This window comes from Dendropsophus ebraccatus, chromosome 12 (assembly GCF_027789765.1).
Source record: "Dendropsophus ebraccatus isolate aDenEbr1 chromosome 12, aDenEbr1.pat, whole genome shotgun sequence".
NCBI lineage: Eukaryota > Metazoa > Chordata > Amphibia > Anura > Hylidae > Dendropsophus > Dendropsophus ebraccatus.
The window spans coordinates 29,999,086-30,019,677 of record NC_091465.1 but is presented as its reverse complement, the minus strand read 5'-3'; the positions used below and the strand labels follow the sequence as shown (position 1 = coordinate 30,019,677).

At 42.6% G+C, this 20,592-nt stretch overlaps 1 protein-coding gene across 7 annotated transcripts in view; it reads right to left on the bottom strand.

Moving 5' to 3' along the window:
* Positions 1-16,249: 16,249 nt before the first annotated feature.
* Positions 16,250-20,592, bottom strand: part of RERE (arginine-glutamic acid dipeptide repeats) — a 246,486-nt gene continuing 242,143 nt past the window's right edge. For all 7 annotated transcript variants that reach the window (XM_069948322.1, XM_069948326.1, XM_069948323.1 and 4 more), the window contains 3 exons: positions 20,079-20,225; positions 19,157-19,337; positions 16,250-18,594 (listed from right to left, as the gene is read on the bottom strand). In XM_069948322.1, the coding sequence (XP_069804423.1) occupies positions 18,561-18,594; positions 19,157-19,337; positions 20,079-20,225 (362 nt within the window). In that variant the 3' untranslated portion in view covers positions 16,250-18,560. The remainder of the gene's footprint in view (positions 18,595-19,156; positions 19,338-20,078; positions 20,226-20,592) is intronic.

Sequence of the window (20,592 nt, the reverse complement as noted above, 5' to 3'; positions counted from 1 at the left end):
TTTTAATAGATCGGACAATTATGCACGCTACGGTATATTATATGTTTATCTATTTATTTTTATATGTTTTATTTATATAATGGGAAAGGGGGGTGATTTCAACTTTTATTGAGGGAGGGGTTTTGGGGTTGTGTGTTAGTGTTTTTAACTTTTTTTTTTTTTACACATTTGAAGTCCCTTTGGGGGACTTTTACATAGATTAGTTTGATTTCTACACTGATGATTGCTATGCCATAGGCATAGCATTGATCAGTGTTATCGGCGATCTGCTCATTGAGCCTGCCTGTGCAGGCTTAGTGTAGCAGATCGCCGATCGGACCGCACGGAGGCAGGTAAGAGACCTCCGGCGGCCCGTTTTACCAATCGGGACCCCCGCAGTCACACTGCGGGGGTCCCGATCGGTAAGTGACAGGGGACTCCCCCGTCACTTACACTTAAACGCTGCGGTCGCGCCGCGATCGCGCCGTTTAAGGAGTTAATGACACGCGGCAGCGCGATCGCTGCAGCGTGTCATTACCGGTGAGGTCCCGGCTGCTGATTGCAGCCGGCCCCCACCTGCTATGAAGCGCGCTCCGCTCCGGAGCACGCTTCATAGCGGGAGAAACACCCAGGGCGTACAGTTACGCCCTAGGTCGTCTGGGGACAGACTTCCATGGCGTAACTATACGCCCTGGGTCGTCTAGGGGTTAAAGTTTCACTGTTGTTTACATTTTTTTTTTTTTTGCAGAAATCAATAGTACAGGCGATTTTAAGAAACTTTGTATTTGGGTTTATTAGCCGAAAAATGCATTTTTATCATGAAAAAGCAGTTTGAAGCTCTCACCCCTGTCTCCATTGTTCTCTTATAGAGAGGGGAGGGTTTCAGGGAGATGAGGCACCAAAACAGGACAACAAAGTTAATTTACAGCTACATCATCGTGCTTTCTCCTCTGAAGTCAGCACTGACCTCTCTGACCTCTGAATACTGCTTTCACACAGCTCCCACTGTGTAATCCTTTGTTTTCTGCTCTCTGCTGGCGACTAATCTCCCTCCTCCCCCCTACCCTCTCCATAGGTTACACAGGGCTTGACTGATGTAAAAGAGTTGAGATTTCCTGATAATGAGCAGTGAATGAGAGAGGGGGAGGGGGACCTGGGGAAAGTCTTTTTGAATGCAGATAATGGAATATTTGCCTAATAAACCCAATTACAAGGTTTCTTAAAATTGCCTGGACTATTGATTTCTGCAAAAAAAAAAAAAAAAACACAAAAAAAAAAAAACGATGAGTGACACATTATAAATAGAGAGAGCCTTGGATCTAGGTAAGCACATTACATTTGTTTTACTTGGTCTTAAAGGCACACTCTGGATACAACTGATGCAGTTATGACTATCTCAGATCCTGAGGGGTGGAGCATGACACAGATATTCAAACAGCACTAACGAGAGAGTCCCTGTGTCATGTGCCACCCCCTCAGGCCATGCACTACACATGACACAGTAACAGTTGTGCCTGGAGTGGTCCTTTAATGTTGTCCTGACACTTAAGACGAAAGCTTTTATCACCTATGTATAAAACATTCTGTAATTGTGTAATGTGCTAATGTATCAGATATATGATATTGCAGAGCTGTCAGCAGGGTCTCACATGTTATGTATCCCTTACATGTGATACATTATCATTTGCAATTGCGGTTGTATCTACAATGTCTCGCATGCACGGCCCTCTTCAGGTAATGCTGCTTCTTCTTGCAACTGTGTATGTGCTCTGCATCCTCCCATGTGGAGTTATCCTTGTAAGAATGACTGGTAGGCTATTCTCAATGTTTTATAACGTAATTGTATAATCCTAAACAATGACAGAAATAATGAGTCACTTGTGGAATTTTACATATTGCCGGAATTTTAGGGGGGGGGGGGGCAGTTTTCCCTGCTTTGCCCTAAAGGGGAACTCCAGCAAAAATCTTTTTATTTCAAATCGACTTGTGTCGGATAGTTATACAGATTTGTAATTTACTTCTATTAAAAAATCTTAAGTCTTCCAGTACTTATCAGCTGCTGTATGGCCTGCAGGAAATGTTTTTTTTTCAGTCTGACGCAGTGCTCTCTGCTGACATCTCTGGCCGAGACAGGAACTGTACAGAATGAGAGGGATTCCCTCTCTTGCTCTGGACAGTTCCTGTCTTGGCCAGAGATGTCAGCAGAGAGCACTGTGTCAGACTAAAAAGAAAACATTTCCTACATGACATACAGCAGCTAATAAGTACTGGAAGACTTGAGATTTTTAATAGAAGTAAATTACAAAGCTATATAACTTTCAGACACCAGTTAATTTGAAAGAAAAAGATTTAAACTGGACAACCCCTTTAATAATCACATTTATACTAAATATACAGCTATTATGGAGCACATCTCCATTTCAAGGCATGAGACTACTACTACTTCCCCCTTACTTCTCTGGCCAAAAACAGGGCAGCTTCACCTCAGAAGATGACTCCTCTCTACTGTGTGCTGAAGGGGATTATCCAGCGCTACAAAAACATGGCCACTTCCCCCCTCTCTTGTCTCCAGTTCAGGTGCGGTTTGAAATTGAGCTCCATTTACTTCATTGTAACGGAGTTTCAAAACCCCACCCAAACTGGAGACAGAAGTTGTGCAAAAGTGGCCATGTTTTTGTAGCACTGGATAAACCCTTGAAGAAAGGTCTCCCTGCTCTATGTCAGTCCATCCTGGACAGCCGCATAGACTTCCAAATGGCTGCTACATTTTATTCCATGTGGCCGACCACTTGTGTGATGTCATATGTCATCACACAGTGTTCGGCTTTTCTGCCACAGTTCCCTGCATACCAAGAGTTCTGTCACTTGGTTATGTTCCCTGCCTCTCAAGGGTTATGTGTAGAAAACTACCTGGTAGGCCGCATCACTACAGAACAGTGGAGCGGAGGGGATATCGTCACACTGGGGGGTGCTGGGCTGGTACATGCGAAAAGAATGGCGCCAAGAGCGGGAACTGGGTGGCGTTTTGGAAAAAGGACCATGCCATCAGGATCCCTACGCTGGTGCCGATCGGGTATTATAAAAAAAAAAAAGGAAAAGCGTTCTATTTGATGGTACATTTGCTTTAAATTACCATCCCTCTAAATGTAATGCATTTGATGCGTTCCAAAAGTCATCACTCCAAAGCACACACCACAGCCGCCTCCTCTGCTGCCAGTACTGGGTTATAGGTGGCCATTTTGGATTTGTAAAGTAAGTAATGAACTTTTATAGGAGGAAGTAATTTAGGACAAATGTTTTATTGCCCGGATCAGATTATTATCAGATTACAAACAAGACAAGAAAGGAGGACGGAAGTTTTGGGGTTTTTTTTTAACTTCACAACACAAAAAAACAAGCGTCACAAATGATGTTTAATGCCACAAGGAAGACAGGGATCTATAACCATGCAGTAAGGATTACCCCAAGATTGACTTCAGACAAGCATTTAACCCCAGTGAACAGAAATTCAAAGGTTTAATTCCTGGAAGCCTAATCCTCCCTGACTACATGTGCAAGGCGCTGTACAATTACCTGCGTGGTGTTTTACTGCCCTCTAGTGTCTGTAATAAGTATAGCGTCTATAATTTTTATTTTCCTCCTGGAGCATTACCATCATTTCATAGGAAGCACAATGGATACCCTCGCTCTGAGACAATTCTACTTTACACCAGTTTGATAAATCCCCCAAAGACTATTTGTAAATATTGCCCTGGTGTGGTTTAAAGGGTTGTTCACCAAAAAAAAAAAAAAAATCAAACCAACTAGTGCCTGAGATTTGTAATTTACTTCTATTAAAAAATCTCAAGTCTTCCAGTACTTATCAACTGCTGTATGTCCTGCAGGAAGTGGTGTATCCTTCCCAGTCTGACACACTGCTCTCTGCTGCCACCTCCGTTCATGGCAGGAACTGTCTAGAGCAGTAACAAATCCCCATAGAAAAACTCTCTTGCTCTCCAGACTGGAAAGAATACACCACTTCCTGCAGGACATACAGCAGCTGATAAGTACAGGAAGACTTGAGTAAATTACAAGTCGCTGGCACTAGTTAATTAGAAAGATTTTTTTTTTTCTGAACTATCCCTTTAAACCCAGGATCATAGCCCTAAATGCCCAGTGCCTATGTATGTATGAATACCCATGTATAGAACAGCAGCCAGGAGTGTGGGACACATACCAGCTGATCTGACAAATCCCTATGTGACCAGTGAGCAATCTACTATAAAAGGTGGTGACGGGCAACATATTACCACATATCCTTAGGTTTTGCCACTTTTATATTAGGCTGAAGGTATATGGCAATTTTGGCCATGACCAACGATTGTTGTTTCCTACTATGTAGTTTGCTCTGCTTTGCAGCAAGGGCCAGTAAATGGGGTTGGACCTGACCCAAAGGTGGCAGCAACTACAACCCGTGACAATGATTATTACTGTAATACTTTATTATTATTCTTTATAAACAACTAGATGAGACCTGACATCAGCTTTTCCTGAAGACTGCAAAACCAATACTGATTATTGACTGACTGATGGAATAAGTCAGAAACATTCACTACACTCTGCTTCCTATGGCCATATTCAGACGACCGCATAAAAGCTGCTTATACAAGCTGTAAAATGGGTAATGCCAAAAGCAAGAACAGATCCTAACACAAGAGGGTTAAAAAAAAAACAAAAAAAAAAAACCCTTTCCAATTTTCACATTTTGTATTTTCTTGCTTTAAGTCAAAAATATATAATTATAGTAATAATGAAAAAAAAAAACCAGTGTGCAGCTCTACGGGTCACTTTATGTAAGGTAGGATGAGGTTAAATATTTTTGCTAGTATCACTTGTGTATGGAGGTTTGGTACAGGCTCATTTATAGGTATTTGCTGCCCCCCAGTGGCTACTTGCCTTATTGCATGTGAAATCCACATTTTATACAGGTGGGATTCACCAATCATTTCTACTCTTGGCTTAAATAAAATTATAGTGATTATGCAATTTTTAAATAGTATTGAAAATAATTTACATACTATTCAGCTCGGTGCAGCAGGTTGATGATAGAGCAGATGCGGCTCTGCGGAAATGTTGGATTATAATGATGAACATTTATGTCAATGTGAGAGATGAAGGGAAGAGGAGACAAAACATGCCTGGTGAATGTCCCTGCAAGACGGACCAAAACACATTGCATGTAGTGTGACTGAAATGTCATCAGATGTGTCCTTGGTATACAGAACCTATTGGTCCAGTTACAGCTCTAGCTGGGGGTTGGATTTTGCACATTGACAGTACAGAAATAGACTATACATAAGAATAAGAATTTTATTTATATAGCGCCAACAGATTCCGCAGCAGTTTACAATTCTGGGGGTACAATCTGACAAAACCAGACATTACAGAGATAGGGTGGTATTCCAGGGGCTGATGGGGCCCAAAAAACGAGTGCCGATTTGCTAGATCAGCGCTAGTTTACTGGGCCTATTCCACGGCCCCGATTATCGTTAAACAAGGGCTGCAGGGACATCATTACCGATGTCCTTGCAGCTCTTGCTTAACTAGTATACATACCTATTCATGGTGCAGGGCTCCTCTTCTTCTGCTTCTTCCCGGGTCCCGCACGCTCCTCCAGCTTCAGGGTGGCCTGTGTCAGCTGACAAGCCGCTCAGCCAATCACTGGCCGGGACCGCCGCGGCCTGTGATTGGCTGAGCGGCCTTTTTAGCTGATACAGGTCGCCTTGACGCTGGAGGAGCGCGCGGGACTCGGGAAGAAGCAGGAGAAGAGGAGCCCTGCACCATGAATAGGTAATGTATATCATCAGTCGCCAGTCGTGCACCGCTATTTCACGTACCGGTACGCGGTCGGCACCCGACAAATATAGGTCCGGACCTATATCAACGATCAGCCGATGACAACGATCATCGGTTGATCGTTGTCTCTAGTCCACGGAGCGATAATCGGCCGAATCGGGCTGATTAGGCCGATTATCGCTCCGTGGAATAGGGCCCATAGACTGTACGCTCTTGTGACTTGAAAAAAAAGCTGAGGGATTAAAGGGGTTATCCAGCGCTACAAAAACATGGCCACTTTCCCCCTACTGTTGTCTCCAGTTTGGGTGGGGTTTTAAAACTCGGTTCCATTGAAGTAAATGGAGCCGAATTGAAAACCGCACCTGAACTGGAGACAACAGTAGGGGGAAAAGTGGCCATGTTTTTGTAGCGCTGGATATCCCTGTTAAAGTGCTTTATTTCTACGATGGTCCCCCCATCTTTTATAAGTAGGATAGTGCAAGCGAAGGTGGGTGAACCAATCAACAACCAATGTATGCGTGAACTGGTTTGAAGGGGTATTCCCATCTCAGCTATTATAGTAATACTTGTAGGGTTTGTTAAGTTAAATAATTTGGGGGGTACATTCCTTTAACAAACCTGTCTTCTTCCTTTGATATGCTGCTCTTTTCTTCCTATTGTTTACAGCTAGAGAGGGAAAGAGCAGCATATCAGGAGGAGACCAGCTTGCTAAATGAATATTTTTGTTGTGATGGGAATAGCCCTTGTTAGTGTTAGGGTGGGTTCACACTACGGGTATACCGAACAGGGAGCCCGCAAAGCAAGCAGGAGCGTTACCGATCATAGCAACAATCGCAACTCGTTATGTGTAATATGGTGAACGATTTCAGGTTATCTCGTTTGCGTTCGTTTATCGTTAAAAATCGATTAGTCTAATAGGACCCTAAGGCCTGTACGTCAGTCAAAGCTTGATTTTTGTTTTTTTTGGTGTGTGTGTGTGTGTGTGTGTGTGTGTGTGTGTGTGTGTGTGTGTGTGTGTGTGCGGCTTGGCACTGCCTCCTTAAGCCGAGATTCCATTTAACATATGATTATAGATACACAGAAAATGGAAAATAGGTAATGACATTCCTAGTATTTCCAAATCAGGATAGCTATATGTCTATCACAGGCTTCAACCACACCTGCTGCATGTTTGTTTCAGGCATATACTATTCTTTTAGTAAATAATTTTTTTCTGTGCGGTTTAGTTTCTGATTAAAAACCCTTCCCTCCTGAACATGTCTAAAGGTTTCTATCATGTAACCCTTGCCCTTCAGGCTACACAAATTAAGTTCTTTAAATCCTTCCCGGTAGGTTTTATGCGTAAAGAGATTATCCAAGCTTTAAAAATTGATGTCCTACCCTCAGGATAGACCATCAATATTAGATCAGTGGGGGGGGGGGGGGGTCTAACTCCCCCCCCCTGCCCGCACAGATTGACGAGGCTTTAGCATTAGAGCAAATGAGCTGCAGTCTCTTCAGTGTTTCCATGGGCAGCTGCATGCTGACAATCACTGTACAGGTGCATTATAGTATATGCCTATATGGTATACCTGGAAACACTAAACTGTCCTTTTCATTGTTCCAACAATTCTATTCAATAAAGCTAAATAATCCAAAACTGCTAAGTGGATCTTAAAGAGGACCTGTCACCCCCCGTGCCGGGGTGACAGGCTCCCAACCCCCCGTTACAGCCCCTATACTCACCTGATACCGCCGGGTCACGGAGATATCAGCTCCCGAAGCCCGGCGTGCGCTGACAGGAGAGTCCAACGCTCATAGAGAATGAATGGGGAGTCCGATGCTCCGTCATTCTCTATGAGCGTCGGACACTCCTGTCAGCGTGCGCGCCGGGCTTCGGGAGGTGATATCTCCGTGACCCGACCGGATCCAAAAGTGGGATAAGGTGAGTACAGGGGGCTGTAACGGGGGGTCGGGAGCCTGTCACCCCAGCACGGGGGGTGACAGGTCTCCTTTAAATCCACAGAACGCTAACTTTTGTGTTGAAATCACTGGATTCCTTGCAGATTCCCACTATTTAATTCAATAGGAAGGACAAATATCGCAAGTAGGGCTGGGCAATGTGGCCAAAAAATAAAATCTTGATTTTTTTTTTAGGACGATTCTTGATTTAAATCTCAATTTATTTATTTTTTTGCTAAAAAAACATTTTTTCCCTTGCAGCTTCAGAAACGATTTTAAATGACATTTGAGACAACTGTATGGCCTCCCACTGTACCAGAGCTCCCCCTATGCCCCCATGTAGTAGACAAGCCCCCTTTATGCCCCATATAAGTAGCTTTGCCAAATATGTGCCACTCTGTGCCTACATATAGTATAGGAGATCTTCTTTGTGCCTTCATCTAGGTAAGGTGTAGTAGTGGAGGTATAGTGGATAAGGGGTGTAGTAGTACACCCCTTACAGTAGGAACAGATGAGGGGTCTTGTAGTAGTACAGGCAAAGATGAGGGGTGTAGTTCTACAGGAATAGATGAGGGGTGTAGTAGTAGTACAGGAACAGATGAGGGGCAGGGACACAGGGGGACACGGGGCCCTATGAAACCTTGGTGACTAATGGTACTTTTACACGGTGCAATAATTCGCCCGATCGCACGTTTAACGATTTTGAATGAACAATGTTTTTTTTTTTTTTTTTTTATAAGGATCAGCGTTTAGACGGAACGATACATCGTACAGAAAATTCGCTATGCGATCGTTTTAGCCTATCTCACACATAGGGGAAATCGTTGGAAGAATGTTTACACTGAACGATCTGCGAATTTTTTGCGAACGATCAACAATGATTTAAGAACATGTTGAAAGATCAAAATGAACGATTTCTCACTCATCGTTTGATCGTTTGCAGCGTTTACACGTACGATTATTGTTCGAATTTGACCGTTATCGTGCAAAAACAAACGATAATCGTCCCATGTAAAAGGACCATTAGGGCCCTATTCCACCGGACGATTATCGTTCAGATTATCGTTAAATCGTTCGAACGAGACCGAACGAGAAATCGTTGATCGCTTTATAAGACCTGGACCTATTTTTATCGTTGCTCATCCGCAAAACGTTCGTAGATCATTCGCATTAAATAAGACATAGTTCGCAATAGATACGAACGCAATAGCGAATAAATAGCGAAGAGAAAACGATCGCAATTACGATCATAAGTAACGATTATCGTTCCATGGAAATGAGTTAGGGCCCTATTCCACCGGACGATTATCGTTCAGATTATCGTTAAATCGTTCGAATCTGAACGATAATCGTTCGGTTGAAATGCAGTTAACGATTAACGACCGAACGAGAAATCGTTGATCGCTTTATAAGACCTGGACCTATTTTTATCGTTGCTCGTTCACAAATCGTTCGCATTGAATAAGACATCGTTCGGTCGTTCGCAATAGATACGAACGCAATAGCGAATAAATAGCGAAGAGAAACGATCGCAATTACGATCATAAGTAACGATTATCGTTCCATGGAAATGACCGAACGTTTTCAGGTCTTTCGCAATAGCGGTCGTTTGAGATCGTTAATGATTATGCAAACGATAATCGTCCGGTGGAATAGGGCCCTTAACATATTCAGGTCTTTCGCAATAACGGTCGTTTGAGATCGTTAATCGTTAACGATTATGCAAACGATAATCGTCTGGTGGAATAGGGCCCTTAGGGGGAGAATGGGGCAGACTGGGGGACGGACGCATGGGGCAGACTGGGGGGGGGGGGGAGCATAGGCCATGAGGCAGACTGGGGTAGGAGGGCATAAACCCGGGTTTTTTTCCTAAATCGATTTTGAATTTTCAAAGAAATCAAATTGATTCTCAAATTCTGGGCGAATTAATCGAACTAATTCGAATTGTAGATTATATTCTGGCAAAATAATAAAGTTTTTTTTAAAGTTTGTAATATAACTTATTAACCCCTTTCCCCCTGTAGGATTTTTTTTGGCAAATTTATAACTCCTCAAATCTTCAAGGTAACTAAATTTTCAATATAGTGAGCCATATGAGGGCTTGTTTTTTTTTAAGGACCAATTGTCCTTTTCAAAGACACTTTTCATTTTACCATAAAACGTACTGCAAAACCGAAGAAAAATATTTTTGAGCTGAAACTAAAAAAAAAAACTGCAGTTCTGCAACATTTAGGGGATTTTGTTTCTACTATGCGTAATTTAAAATAAAACAGTTTGTTCTCTTTATTCTGGGGATAGTACAATTAGGGTATATTCACACGGACAGGCTCGCAGCGGGATTCTCGCTGCGAGCCCGGCAGGTCCTGGCAGTTCCCATACACTACATACTTGCTGCGGTCTAAACGACCGCAGCGAGTATGTGATTATACTGCCCTTAATCCCTTCTGCTCCCCCGCTGTAAGCATACTTTACCTGTCCTTGCTGCACGGGTCCGGCGTCCTGCTCTCCCGCCCGGCCAATCAGTGGCTGCGGCTGGGCAACACACTGATTGGCTGTCGAAGTCTTCTATTTACATGTGTCCTCCATGCACTCTCTCTTCCAGACTTTATATTCTACAAAGGCACATAAAATGTCATTCTAAGGGTGTGTTCACACAGGTTTTTGTTTCCTTTTGGAAAAAGTCATGAACAGGCACTAGTACTGCAGCTCAGTACCATTCACATGTAACAGGAAGCATGTTTTTGGAAAAAGTATTTTCTAATCCTAAAGAATCGCCTTATAAAACGTTTATTATGCAATTAATAAGCTTCACATATAAAGCTTTCCTAGGTTATACAGAACTAGAATTAGGTTTTTGACTGTAAAATAGGAATAGTCTGTACATTTTCTAGTACCTCTGATATGCCATGGCCAGAGGCAGTTGGCTCTGTACATTGAGTGGTGGCTGTGCCTGGTTACTGCAGCTCAGCTTTTGTTTGCTTTATTAGGACCTGGCCTGCAGTAATCAGTAATGGCCACTATGCTGTGCCTATGCTGGTCCCATTTGCTGATATGTCCATGTCCCCTTTAAAAGGAAATGTTATTGCCCAGACTTTTTTTTTTATCTGATCAGAGCTGGAACTGCAACATTTTTTTTTCTAATGTGTTTCTATTTTCTTATAATTTTTAATAAAATCTTGTGCATGGTTTTGAGGGCAGCCATCTTGGAGTTGGAGTTGATTTTAACAGCATTTAAATCTTAGAGGACCGGGCCAATTAAAATTTTTGCGTTTTTGTTTTTTCCTCCTTGTGCTTTAAAGGCCATAGCACTTGCATTTTTTTTTTTTACCTAGAAACCCACATGAGCCCTTATTTTTTTGCCCCACTACTTGTACTTTGCAATGACAGGCTGAATTTTTCCATAAAGTACACTGCAAAAGCAGAAAAAAATTAAATGTGCGGTGAAATTGAAAAAACGCTTTTTTTTTTATTTGAAGGGTTTTTGTCTGGAGTAAAACTGATTTGTTATATATGTTCCTCAAGTCGTTACGATTACGATATGTAACATGTATAACCTTTATTTTAATTGATTGTTTTTATCCTTTGGTCTATGGCTCTGTGTGGTGTCATTTTTTGCACCATGATGTGTTCTTTCTATCGGTACCTTGATTGCGCAGTTGCAACATTTTGAGCGCTTTTTATTACAATTTTTCTGGATTTAATGCAACCAAAAATGCACAATTTTGCACTTTGGGATTTTTTGCCGCTTACGCCATTTACCGTGCGAGATCAGGAATGTGATAAATTTATATTTTGGGGGATTACGCACGTGGCGATACCATGTTTGTTTATTTTTATTTATAACATTGAAAAAGGTGGTGATTCAAACTTTTATTAGGGGAGGGGCTTTTTATTAATAACACTTTTTTTTTTTTTAACACTTATACTAAAAGCCCCCCTAGGGTTAGGGTTATTCCCCGAGGGGGACTTCTAATATATGCACACTGATCTCTCATTGAGACCTATGCAGTATAGTTACACCGCATAGATTGGCACTCTATCGCTTTCGGGTGCTGCAGCCGAAAGCAACAGAGTGCCGAGCCGGGATCAGTGCACAGACCCCGGCCGGGTAAGAACACGGGGATTGCCCCTCTGCGTGGGGTGGGGTGGGGGGCGGCAATCGGACCGTGCCCGCTAATAGCCGCGGTCCCAGGCTACATGCGGCCCCGCTCTAAACACCCCTAGGCGGCCCAGGATGTACAGGTATACCCAGGGTCGTCTAGGGGTTAAAGTGTCACTGTTTTTTTTTTCTGTTTTTTTTTTTTTTTTGCAGAAATCAATAGTACAAGCGATTTTAAGAAACTTTGTAATTGGGTTTGCACTAAACAAAAGGAGTAACACTCAGCACTACTACAACAAGCAGAGAGTCCAGAGTTCCAATAGCTGAAAGGGTGATTACAGCAGGTGGTGCTCAGCAGAACACACAGAGTTAATAGTATGAAACAAAATCCATTGAAGTAAAGGAGAAACTGCGGCAACTCACCGTTCTGTAGCAAATTCTTCTTTATTGTACAAAAATGCATCAGGAGGGTGAATGGGAGGACGTACACACAGACATACAGTAGGTAGTGACGATTGTTTCGTGTGGACTAGCCACACTTCCATCTGGTTAGCCAGATGAAGTGTGGCTAGTCCACACAAAACGATCGTCGCTAACTACTGTATGTCCGTGTGTACATCCTCCCATTCACCCCCCTGATGCCTTTTTGTACAAGACTGTTTTATCAATAAAGAAGAATTTGCTACAGAACGATGAGTTGCTGCAGTTTCTCCTTTACTTCAATGGATTTTGTTTGTGATTGGGTTTATTAGGTAAATTTGCCATTATCTGCATTCAAAAAGACTTTTTCCAGGTCCCCCCCCCTCTCATTCACTGCTCATTATCAGGACATCTCGACTCTTTTACATCAGTGGCACCCTGTGTAACCTATGGAGAGGGGAGGAAGATTAGTCGCCAGGAGAGAACAAAGGATTACACAGTGGGAGCTATGTGAAAGCCGGTATTCAGAGGTCAGTGCTGACTTCAGAGGAGATAGCCCGGTGATGTAGCTGTAAATGAACTCTTTGTTGTCCTGTTTTGGTGCCTCAGCTCCCTCCACACCTCCCGTCTCCATGGAGAACCATGAAGACAAGGAAGAGAGAGTCAAACTGCTTTTTCATGATAAAAATGCATTTTTGGCTAAAAAACGCAATTACAAAGTTTCTTAAAAACGCCTGTACTATTGATTTCTGGAAAAAAAAAAAAAAAAGACATGCTTTACAGTGAGCTCTGTGAACATAAACAACAATAAACAGGTACCGTCCCATCAACATGAATAGGAAACATTACTGAGCATACAGCACTGGAGGTCCTAGGTTCACAAAGGATAAAGCCTGTATGTTCTTAAATTGTCCTAATAGAGAACAGGACGGATTTTTGTGATGACAAGTTACGTACAGCATTGAGGAATAAGATGGTACTATATAAATAAAGGAATTATTAAAAGGGCATTCCTCAATGAGGGGAAAGGGTGAGCTCCAAGCTTCACCTACTGGCATCACTTTCAGTAAAAACTGCAAGCTTTCAGCATCATTTCTGAATACAGAAAAATGTGAAATACAAAAACCTTAAAACGTTACCAAATTTGATTTAATCAATAGATCATTTTCTGATGACATTTCCTTTTAATATACAATTTTCTTTGGATTTTCCTTTGCAATTTCTGTTATTTTCAACTGCAAGAATAGCTCAGTATGGTAAGTTGTGCAATCTACACACTTCTTTTTTATGGCCATTATTACAGTGTGTTTAGTGTGGAGAGGCTGAACTGTTTAGGTTTGGCTGTGGTAAATTGAAGGATGAGTCTTTGGGTTCGGAGACTCAGCCTCTTCGCTCAAGACTATTTATGCTGTCTTACACTGATTTCAGTAATTGATTTGTCCTTTCCCTTTTTGCTTAAAGGAGAAGTCCGGCGAGAATTTTGAAGTATTGTATTGCCCCCCAAAAGTTATACAAATCATCAACATACACTTATTATGGGAAATGCTTTTTTCCCTGCACTTACTACTGCATCAAGGCTTCACTTCCTGGATAAAAATGGTGATGTCACTTCCTGTATAAAATGGTGATGTCACGACCCGACTCCCAGAGCTGTGCGGGCTGTGGCTGCTGGAGAGGATGATGGCAGAGGGATGCTCAGTGTCCCTCCAGTTCCCTGTGTCCCTCAGTGTCCCCCTGCCATCATCCTCTCCAGCAGCCACAGCCCGCACAGCTCTGGGAGTCTGGTCGTGACATCACCATTTTATCCAGGAAGTGACATCACCATTTTATCCAGAAAGTGACATCACTATGTTATCCAGGAAGTGACATCACTGTTATCCAGGAAGTGACATCACCATTTTATCCAGGAAGTGACATCACCATGTTATCCAGGAAGTGAAGCCTTGATGCAGTAGTAAGTGCAGGGAAAAAAGCACTTTATAAGCATTTCCCATAATAAGTGTATATTGGGAATTTGTATAAAGCACCTATTCCACAGGCCAACGGAGAGGAGCAAATGAACGCTGTCAGCGCTCATTCGCTCCTCGTTCCTTGCTTGCTGCTGCCGCCGCTATGCCACACAGCGCAGCGAGCGGGTGAGTGCGGGAGGGGCTGCGGGGGAGCTGCCCGGGTGATCGCTAGATAGTCCGGGCAGCCCATAGAGGATAGCGGTGGTCTGCTGCCCCCGCTCCTATTCCATGGAGCGATGGCAACAGATCGGTGCTATATCAGTTGCTTGTTTTTCAACATGTTGTAAAACAAACGACTGCAACGATCAGCCGACATGAACAATGTTGGCTGAACGGTGCCTTCTATTCCATGGGACGATTATCAGCTGTAACAGCCGATAATCGCTCCGCAGAATAGGGCCTTAACTTTTGGGGGAGCTGTACAATACTTTAATAAAAATTTTCACCGGACTTCTCCTTTTAATATGTGATGCTATTCATGCTACCAAAAACAATGAACCCAGTTATCTGTAACTTTTTTGACCTGTTGAATGATACCAGCATCATAAGCAGAAGCCATAATGTCAATATAAACAGAGCCTTAGAGACCTGTTTGCTTGTTCTACTGAAACCCAACTACGGGTATGGACACAATTATGCAAGAAAAAAGCGAACTCATAGATATGTTGTTTATGCATTTGATGGCTTTTCAGGCTATCACTGATTTTAATGGAAATCATCAACCGGAACAGATGTTAACTGGTAAGTTGTTAAGGCTAGGTTCACACATCCGTTTAACCTATACGTTTTATGGAAAAACGGATGCAAAAAAGGATGCAATTGTGTGTCATACGTTTGGATCCATTTTCCATTGACTTCCATTATTTAAAAAAAAGTAGAGTTGACGCTACTTTTTTGTACGTTAAAAAACCGCATCCGTTTTGATCCTTTTTTATTTATAATGGAAGTCAATGGAAAACGGATCCAAACGGATGACACACAATTGCATCCGTTTTTTGCATAAAGTGTATACGTTAAACGGATTGCAAAAACGCAGTGTGAACCCACCCTAACTCTTAATATGGATTTAAATATTTCTCATAAAAATTAATGTGATACGGATGTCATGTGGATTTTGACCAAAAATCAACAATCCACATTAACAAATTGTGAAAATACCCCAAAGGCCTTATTTTTCAAAACTGAAACATAAGTCTTGCTACCTATGGCAAGTAGCCTTCAGCCCATCTCACACTGATCCACTTTAATGAGTTCTTATTGGCAACAAGGCCAGCCTTACTGAAACATCTTGATAAATATAGCCCATAATTCCCTCCAACACAAGCAAGGACAAGATCAATATCAGTGAGTTACGGTCCTATTAAACAGGTTGATTAGTGACTGAATAAGCCCAGTGATCAGTCGATGAAGGAGAAGGTGTTTGTTCCCCAACTGATTACATCTGCTATGAAGGCTTAAAGGGAATCTGTCAACTCACGTTTTAAATTGCGGAAACAGTTAGGTCCCAGACACACATGATACTTTTCATAAATCCAGCTGTGCTTCTATAGTACAAAGAGTCAGAGGCTTTCCCAAGCTCCTGAAGTGAAGCAAGCTGTAACACTTTACCCCCCCCCCTACCAGGAGATTGGAAAAGCCTATTTGGATCCTTGTACCAAAGGATTAATAATTCCCTTTAAGAATTATTGTTCATTGGCCACATATCTTCCTGTGGAAATAGGGGATATACTGCTAAATATGATGGAAGGAAGGGATTGAAATACCCTTATAAATGTGTGCAGATCTAGATCAGCGCTCATAAGAGGTATGAGCCTACTAATCTAAAAAGACCGATAGACAGAGGTTAGTCTTACGAGATTACAGTACAAACCTGTATGGTCCCGATAACCTACCTGCATCTTTACATCCACTCCTGAGGAACACACCGGAACAGGGCGATCATAGAGAATCCAGACAACACGATACCTGTGGTGTAGCTTGCTTTATTGTTTATGTCCACAAATATTTCCAAAAAAATTACAAAATACTCAAAATGGAGAAAACACAGAAGTCACGAATTTCTGGGTTTCTACCCCCATGGCAAACTACTCCTATATACATTAAAATCTTCAAGATATATATAGAAATGGAGCAGTCTTGATGTACATTCTGCTAAATGGCGCCATGAAACAAGTAGCTTTACAGTTTCTTACACACTGAACGAGGTACGTCCGAAATTACAAAAATAGGAAAGAAGGAAACAAAGTGGAGTGGTAAAAAGTAACAAAAATAAATGAAAGACAACAGTCGACTTAACTTTTTTTTAGTTAGTTTTTTTTTTCTCCTGCCGGCATGGTGAGACTGTGTGTCACCAGGCCTTATGGCAGTAAAAGTTGTAGCCCTTCAGTGCTGGGGAGGCCTAGTGCACATCAACTTACTGCAGGACTCCTCAACGCCGAACAAGCTGTACACAAAACAGCCAGCAAGGGCAAAGTAGTTAAGCACCCCAATACCCGTGGAACAGCAGAGAATAACCAACACTCAAAACTGCAGAGCAACTTGTAATTGTAGTGTAAAATCCTATTGCAAGAACGGAAGCGGAGATGTAGGTATGGCCAAGGATGTCCAGATGCTGCATGAACTACACTAGCATAAAGCTTTCCATAGGAACTTTATTTAGCGTAGTATTAGTGAATTTGGGTACAGTATTAGAATTGGGACTGTATAGGATGGAATGAACCGATGACCCACATGTAGATGTTAGCCACCATGATGAGTATGTGCAGGGATGAAGGGGTGCTTTATAGTAACCTTTATGCCTTGTGATCTGGCGCAGCCCTGAGATGCTGGTCGCCAACAACAATAACAGTCGATACAGCAGGGGTGGTGCCCTGGGTTAGGTAAAGGATTTGCTGGGAGACTTCAACAGCACAAACAGCATACATTGGTCTTAGCGTGGATCACGCAGCCTAGCGCTTGCCCTCTGAACCATCAAAAGGTGGATAAGCAGTTACTAAGTGTGCCTTCATATATCATCTGTGCTTCTAGAGTCCTTCCTCTAGGCCAGCAACTAGGGGAGCAAAGAGTAACAAGTAGATAAAACATACAAACAAAAATAAAAAAAAACAAAAATGACATGAAATTAAAAAAATAAGAGCCCAGGTTAAATAGAATCTGTACAAATAAAACCCTTGGCATTAAGTATAGCAGGACCCGAAACACTAAAATATAGGAGGCTTTCCTTATAAATTAAATAATAAAAGTTCTAACCCTGCAGAAACTTTAATGCTATAAAGTGAAGATACGCACAAGCCTGTGTGCGCTTTTGCCTCTACAACTTAAAACGCTGTAGCCCCTATCTACAAGTGAGAAATGACGCAAATTTAGGAAGGAAAAAATATATATATTAAAATGAAAGGAGCACCCCCCCCCCCCCCCCCCCCACATACACGCTCCAGAAATCACCCAAAAGGCTGGAGTGGTTCAGGTGTACACAGAGTAAAACTAGATTATTCCTTTATACCGGACAGAACGGCGGCGACTACTCAGGCTCAGACAAAGATGTAGTGTCGGAAGCAGGAAGCCAGGAGGAGGTGAACGCTAAAGAAATGGTGGATGGGTTCATGATGTCTGCTCTACCAATGCGTTCTTGGTAAGGCTTGGAGTATGTGTTAGTTTCATCCCAGGCTCTTAACCGCTTTGCTGCCATAGGCTTAATGTCACAGATCGGAGAGGCAGTGAAGAGGTTAAAGGAAAATTTACAGGTAGTAACTGCGATGCAGGGACAGGAACAGAAAAGATGGGCTGACACTTTCCCCCCAGTCCTTACTTGTAACGTATTTACAGGGTATAGTCAGACTGGGGGGGTCCTCTGTACAATGATGAGGTTTGTCCTGCTGATGATGAAGTAAAATAAAGTATGAATAAGTCACAGCACAGGAGACCCGGACGAGTGCTGGCGGAATAAGTCTCTTATTATTGTTGTTTACAGAGTCTCTGGCTTCATTTGCACACAGTGAGTGTATGGATGGGGGTAGCACCTCCAGAGAATGAGGTGGTGTCCGATACTGTCCCCACCTCTCCCTCCAAGCCCGCTCCCTCCCGAGGCTGGGGAAAGTATGCGTCATGCAAGGGGCTGCCAGTCTGGCTTTGAGGAGTCTTCTTTACAGATGAAAGGACAGTATATAACAAGTCTTAAATACAGGAGGAATCTCGCAGCCTCTGGGGACCCGTCGTGTGGAGCCTGACTCTCCTAAGGGAGCTGGGAGGGAGGGAGAGGTCCATCTTGTCTCTTTTTGTTACAACTGCTTGTCCCCTTCTTTCTTCAGGCGACTGAAAGGAAAGATTTAAGGATTTTACAAGGTGAAACAGCAGAGTGTTCTAAGTTTGATCAAGATGGGTGCATAGCCGTGACATAATGTAGACACAACCTGCTCTGACAGATGGCAGAGAATTTATACTTTATTATATATAATCTGCAGGAAAGGGGAAAATGATCTAAACCTTTAAATATGTTAAAGGGCTAAACGTTTAGGAGGGAAGTGGTTTTTAATAAACTGAACGCAAGGACAAGGAGACACAATCTGAAGTTATTGGGGGAAAGATCAGAAGCAACATAAGAAAATACTACTTTACTGAAGGAGAAGTAGATGCCTGGAACAAACTGCCAGCAGATGTGGTTGGTAAATCTACAATTATTGAATTTAAACAGGCCTGGGATAAACATATCTATCGTAAGATTAAAAGAAGGGAAATACTAATAGGGCGGACTAGATGGACCAGGTGGTCTTTTTCTGCTGACAACCTTCTATGTTTCCTGTCATTTAACATCTGATATGTCACACATGTCAAAAGTAAATCATAGTATGGTAAGGACTAGTCACTAGAGGCTTACCTGTAATAATCTTCCTGGCTGGGTAAATGCCCACCGTGCATGTGGGGATGCCCATGTAACCACTGTTGTTCCATTGCCAACCTTTGCAGCTCAGCAGACTGAGCATGCATTGCTTGGAGCTGGTGAGCAGCAGACATTGGAGGTGGGATACCCGCTGGCAGATCCCGAGGGTAATGGGCACCTGCAAGAACATTACACATTAAGGATACAGAGAGCCTATGTGCATTCACTAATGGAGATATAGTCTAAGAAATTTCCCCCAATGTTATTACAAGCTCAATAGGGCTGATTAAAGAAATGACTACCAAGCGAATAATTCTAAAGTAGTAGTGGAAAAACGTAAGACTGAGATTCACAGGTAGTTCTAAATATGCCCCCCCCCCACACACACACACACTGTTGGCCTGTGTTTGTCTCCTGTATCTATCACCTTTAGTGCAGGGGTGTAAGACTTGTAGCCCTCCAGCTGTTGCAAAACTATAATTCACATCATGCCTGGACAGCCAAAGCTTTAGCTGTGCAAGCAAAGTGGGAATTGTAGTTTTGCAACCGCTGGAGGGCTGTGGGTTTGAAAACCTGAGGTTTGGATAGTGTGATTAGGTGCTGGTGCACATAAGTGATGCATGTAAGGCAGGAATGGGGAACCTTTGGCCCTCTAGCTATTGCAAAACAAAGCTTTAGCTTTGGCTGTCCAGGCATGATAGGAATTGTAGTTTTGCAACAGCTGAAGGGCCAAAGGTTCCCCATCCCTATGGGGTGCGGAGGATAATATGACCTTTATAGGGGTACGCAACAAATTTACAGCTGTGTTCTCTACGTCCCACATGTAATACAGAATACACAGCTTTAACAAACAGTGTATATAGCTTGTAAATCAAGAGGATATAAAAGCATTATCCACTACTTTATCCTAAATACTGACCAAATACAGGGTGCCGAAGCATTTCATGTTCATGAGGTGGTTGTGCCAACAAAGGATTGGGGATGGTACCAGGAGGGTATGGGAAGCGTGCCAAGTGAGGTCCAGCTGCCAGTTGGTCTACCAGTGGATGTACCGGACCTGCCGAACCTGGAATAAAACAGCAGAGATTATTTCGGGTACAATGACGTGTATCTATACTATCACAGGAACACGGCACATCATACTTCAGAGAGTTCGGGACTGGGAGATTGGGGTTTTGCGAGCTCAGGAAAGGATCTGCCCTCACTAACTTTTAAGCACAATTGTTAAGCCAAGAACATGCAAATGCTGCTGCACAGAGCGCCGGAACCATTCAGCCTGATCCGAAACTTACCTCATAGAAAATGGCAGTCTTCTGGCTCAATAGTGAGAATTATTAGCCCCTAATCTATGATATATTGTACATTCACAAGTCACACTCTGCACAGATAGAACTATCAGTATAGATGGAACTGGCTCATATATAGCATTAGGG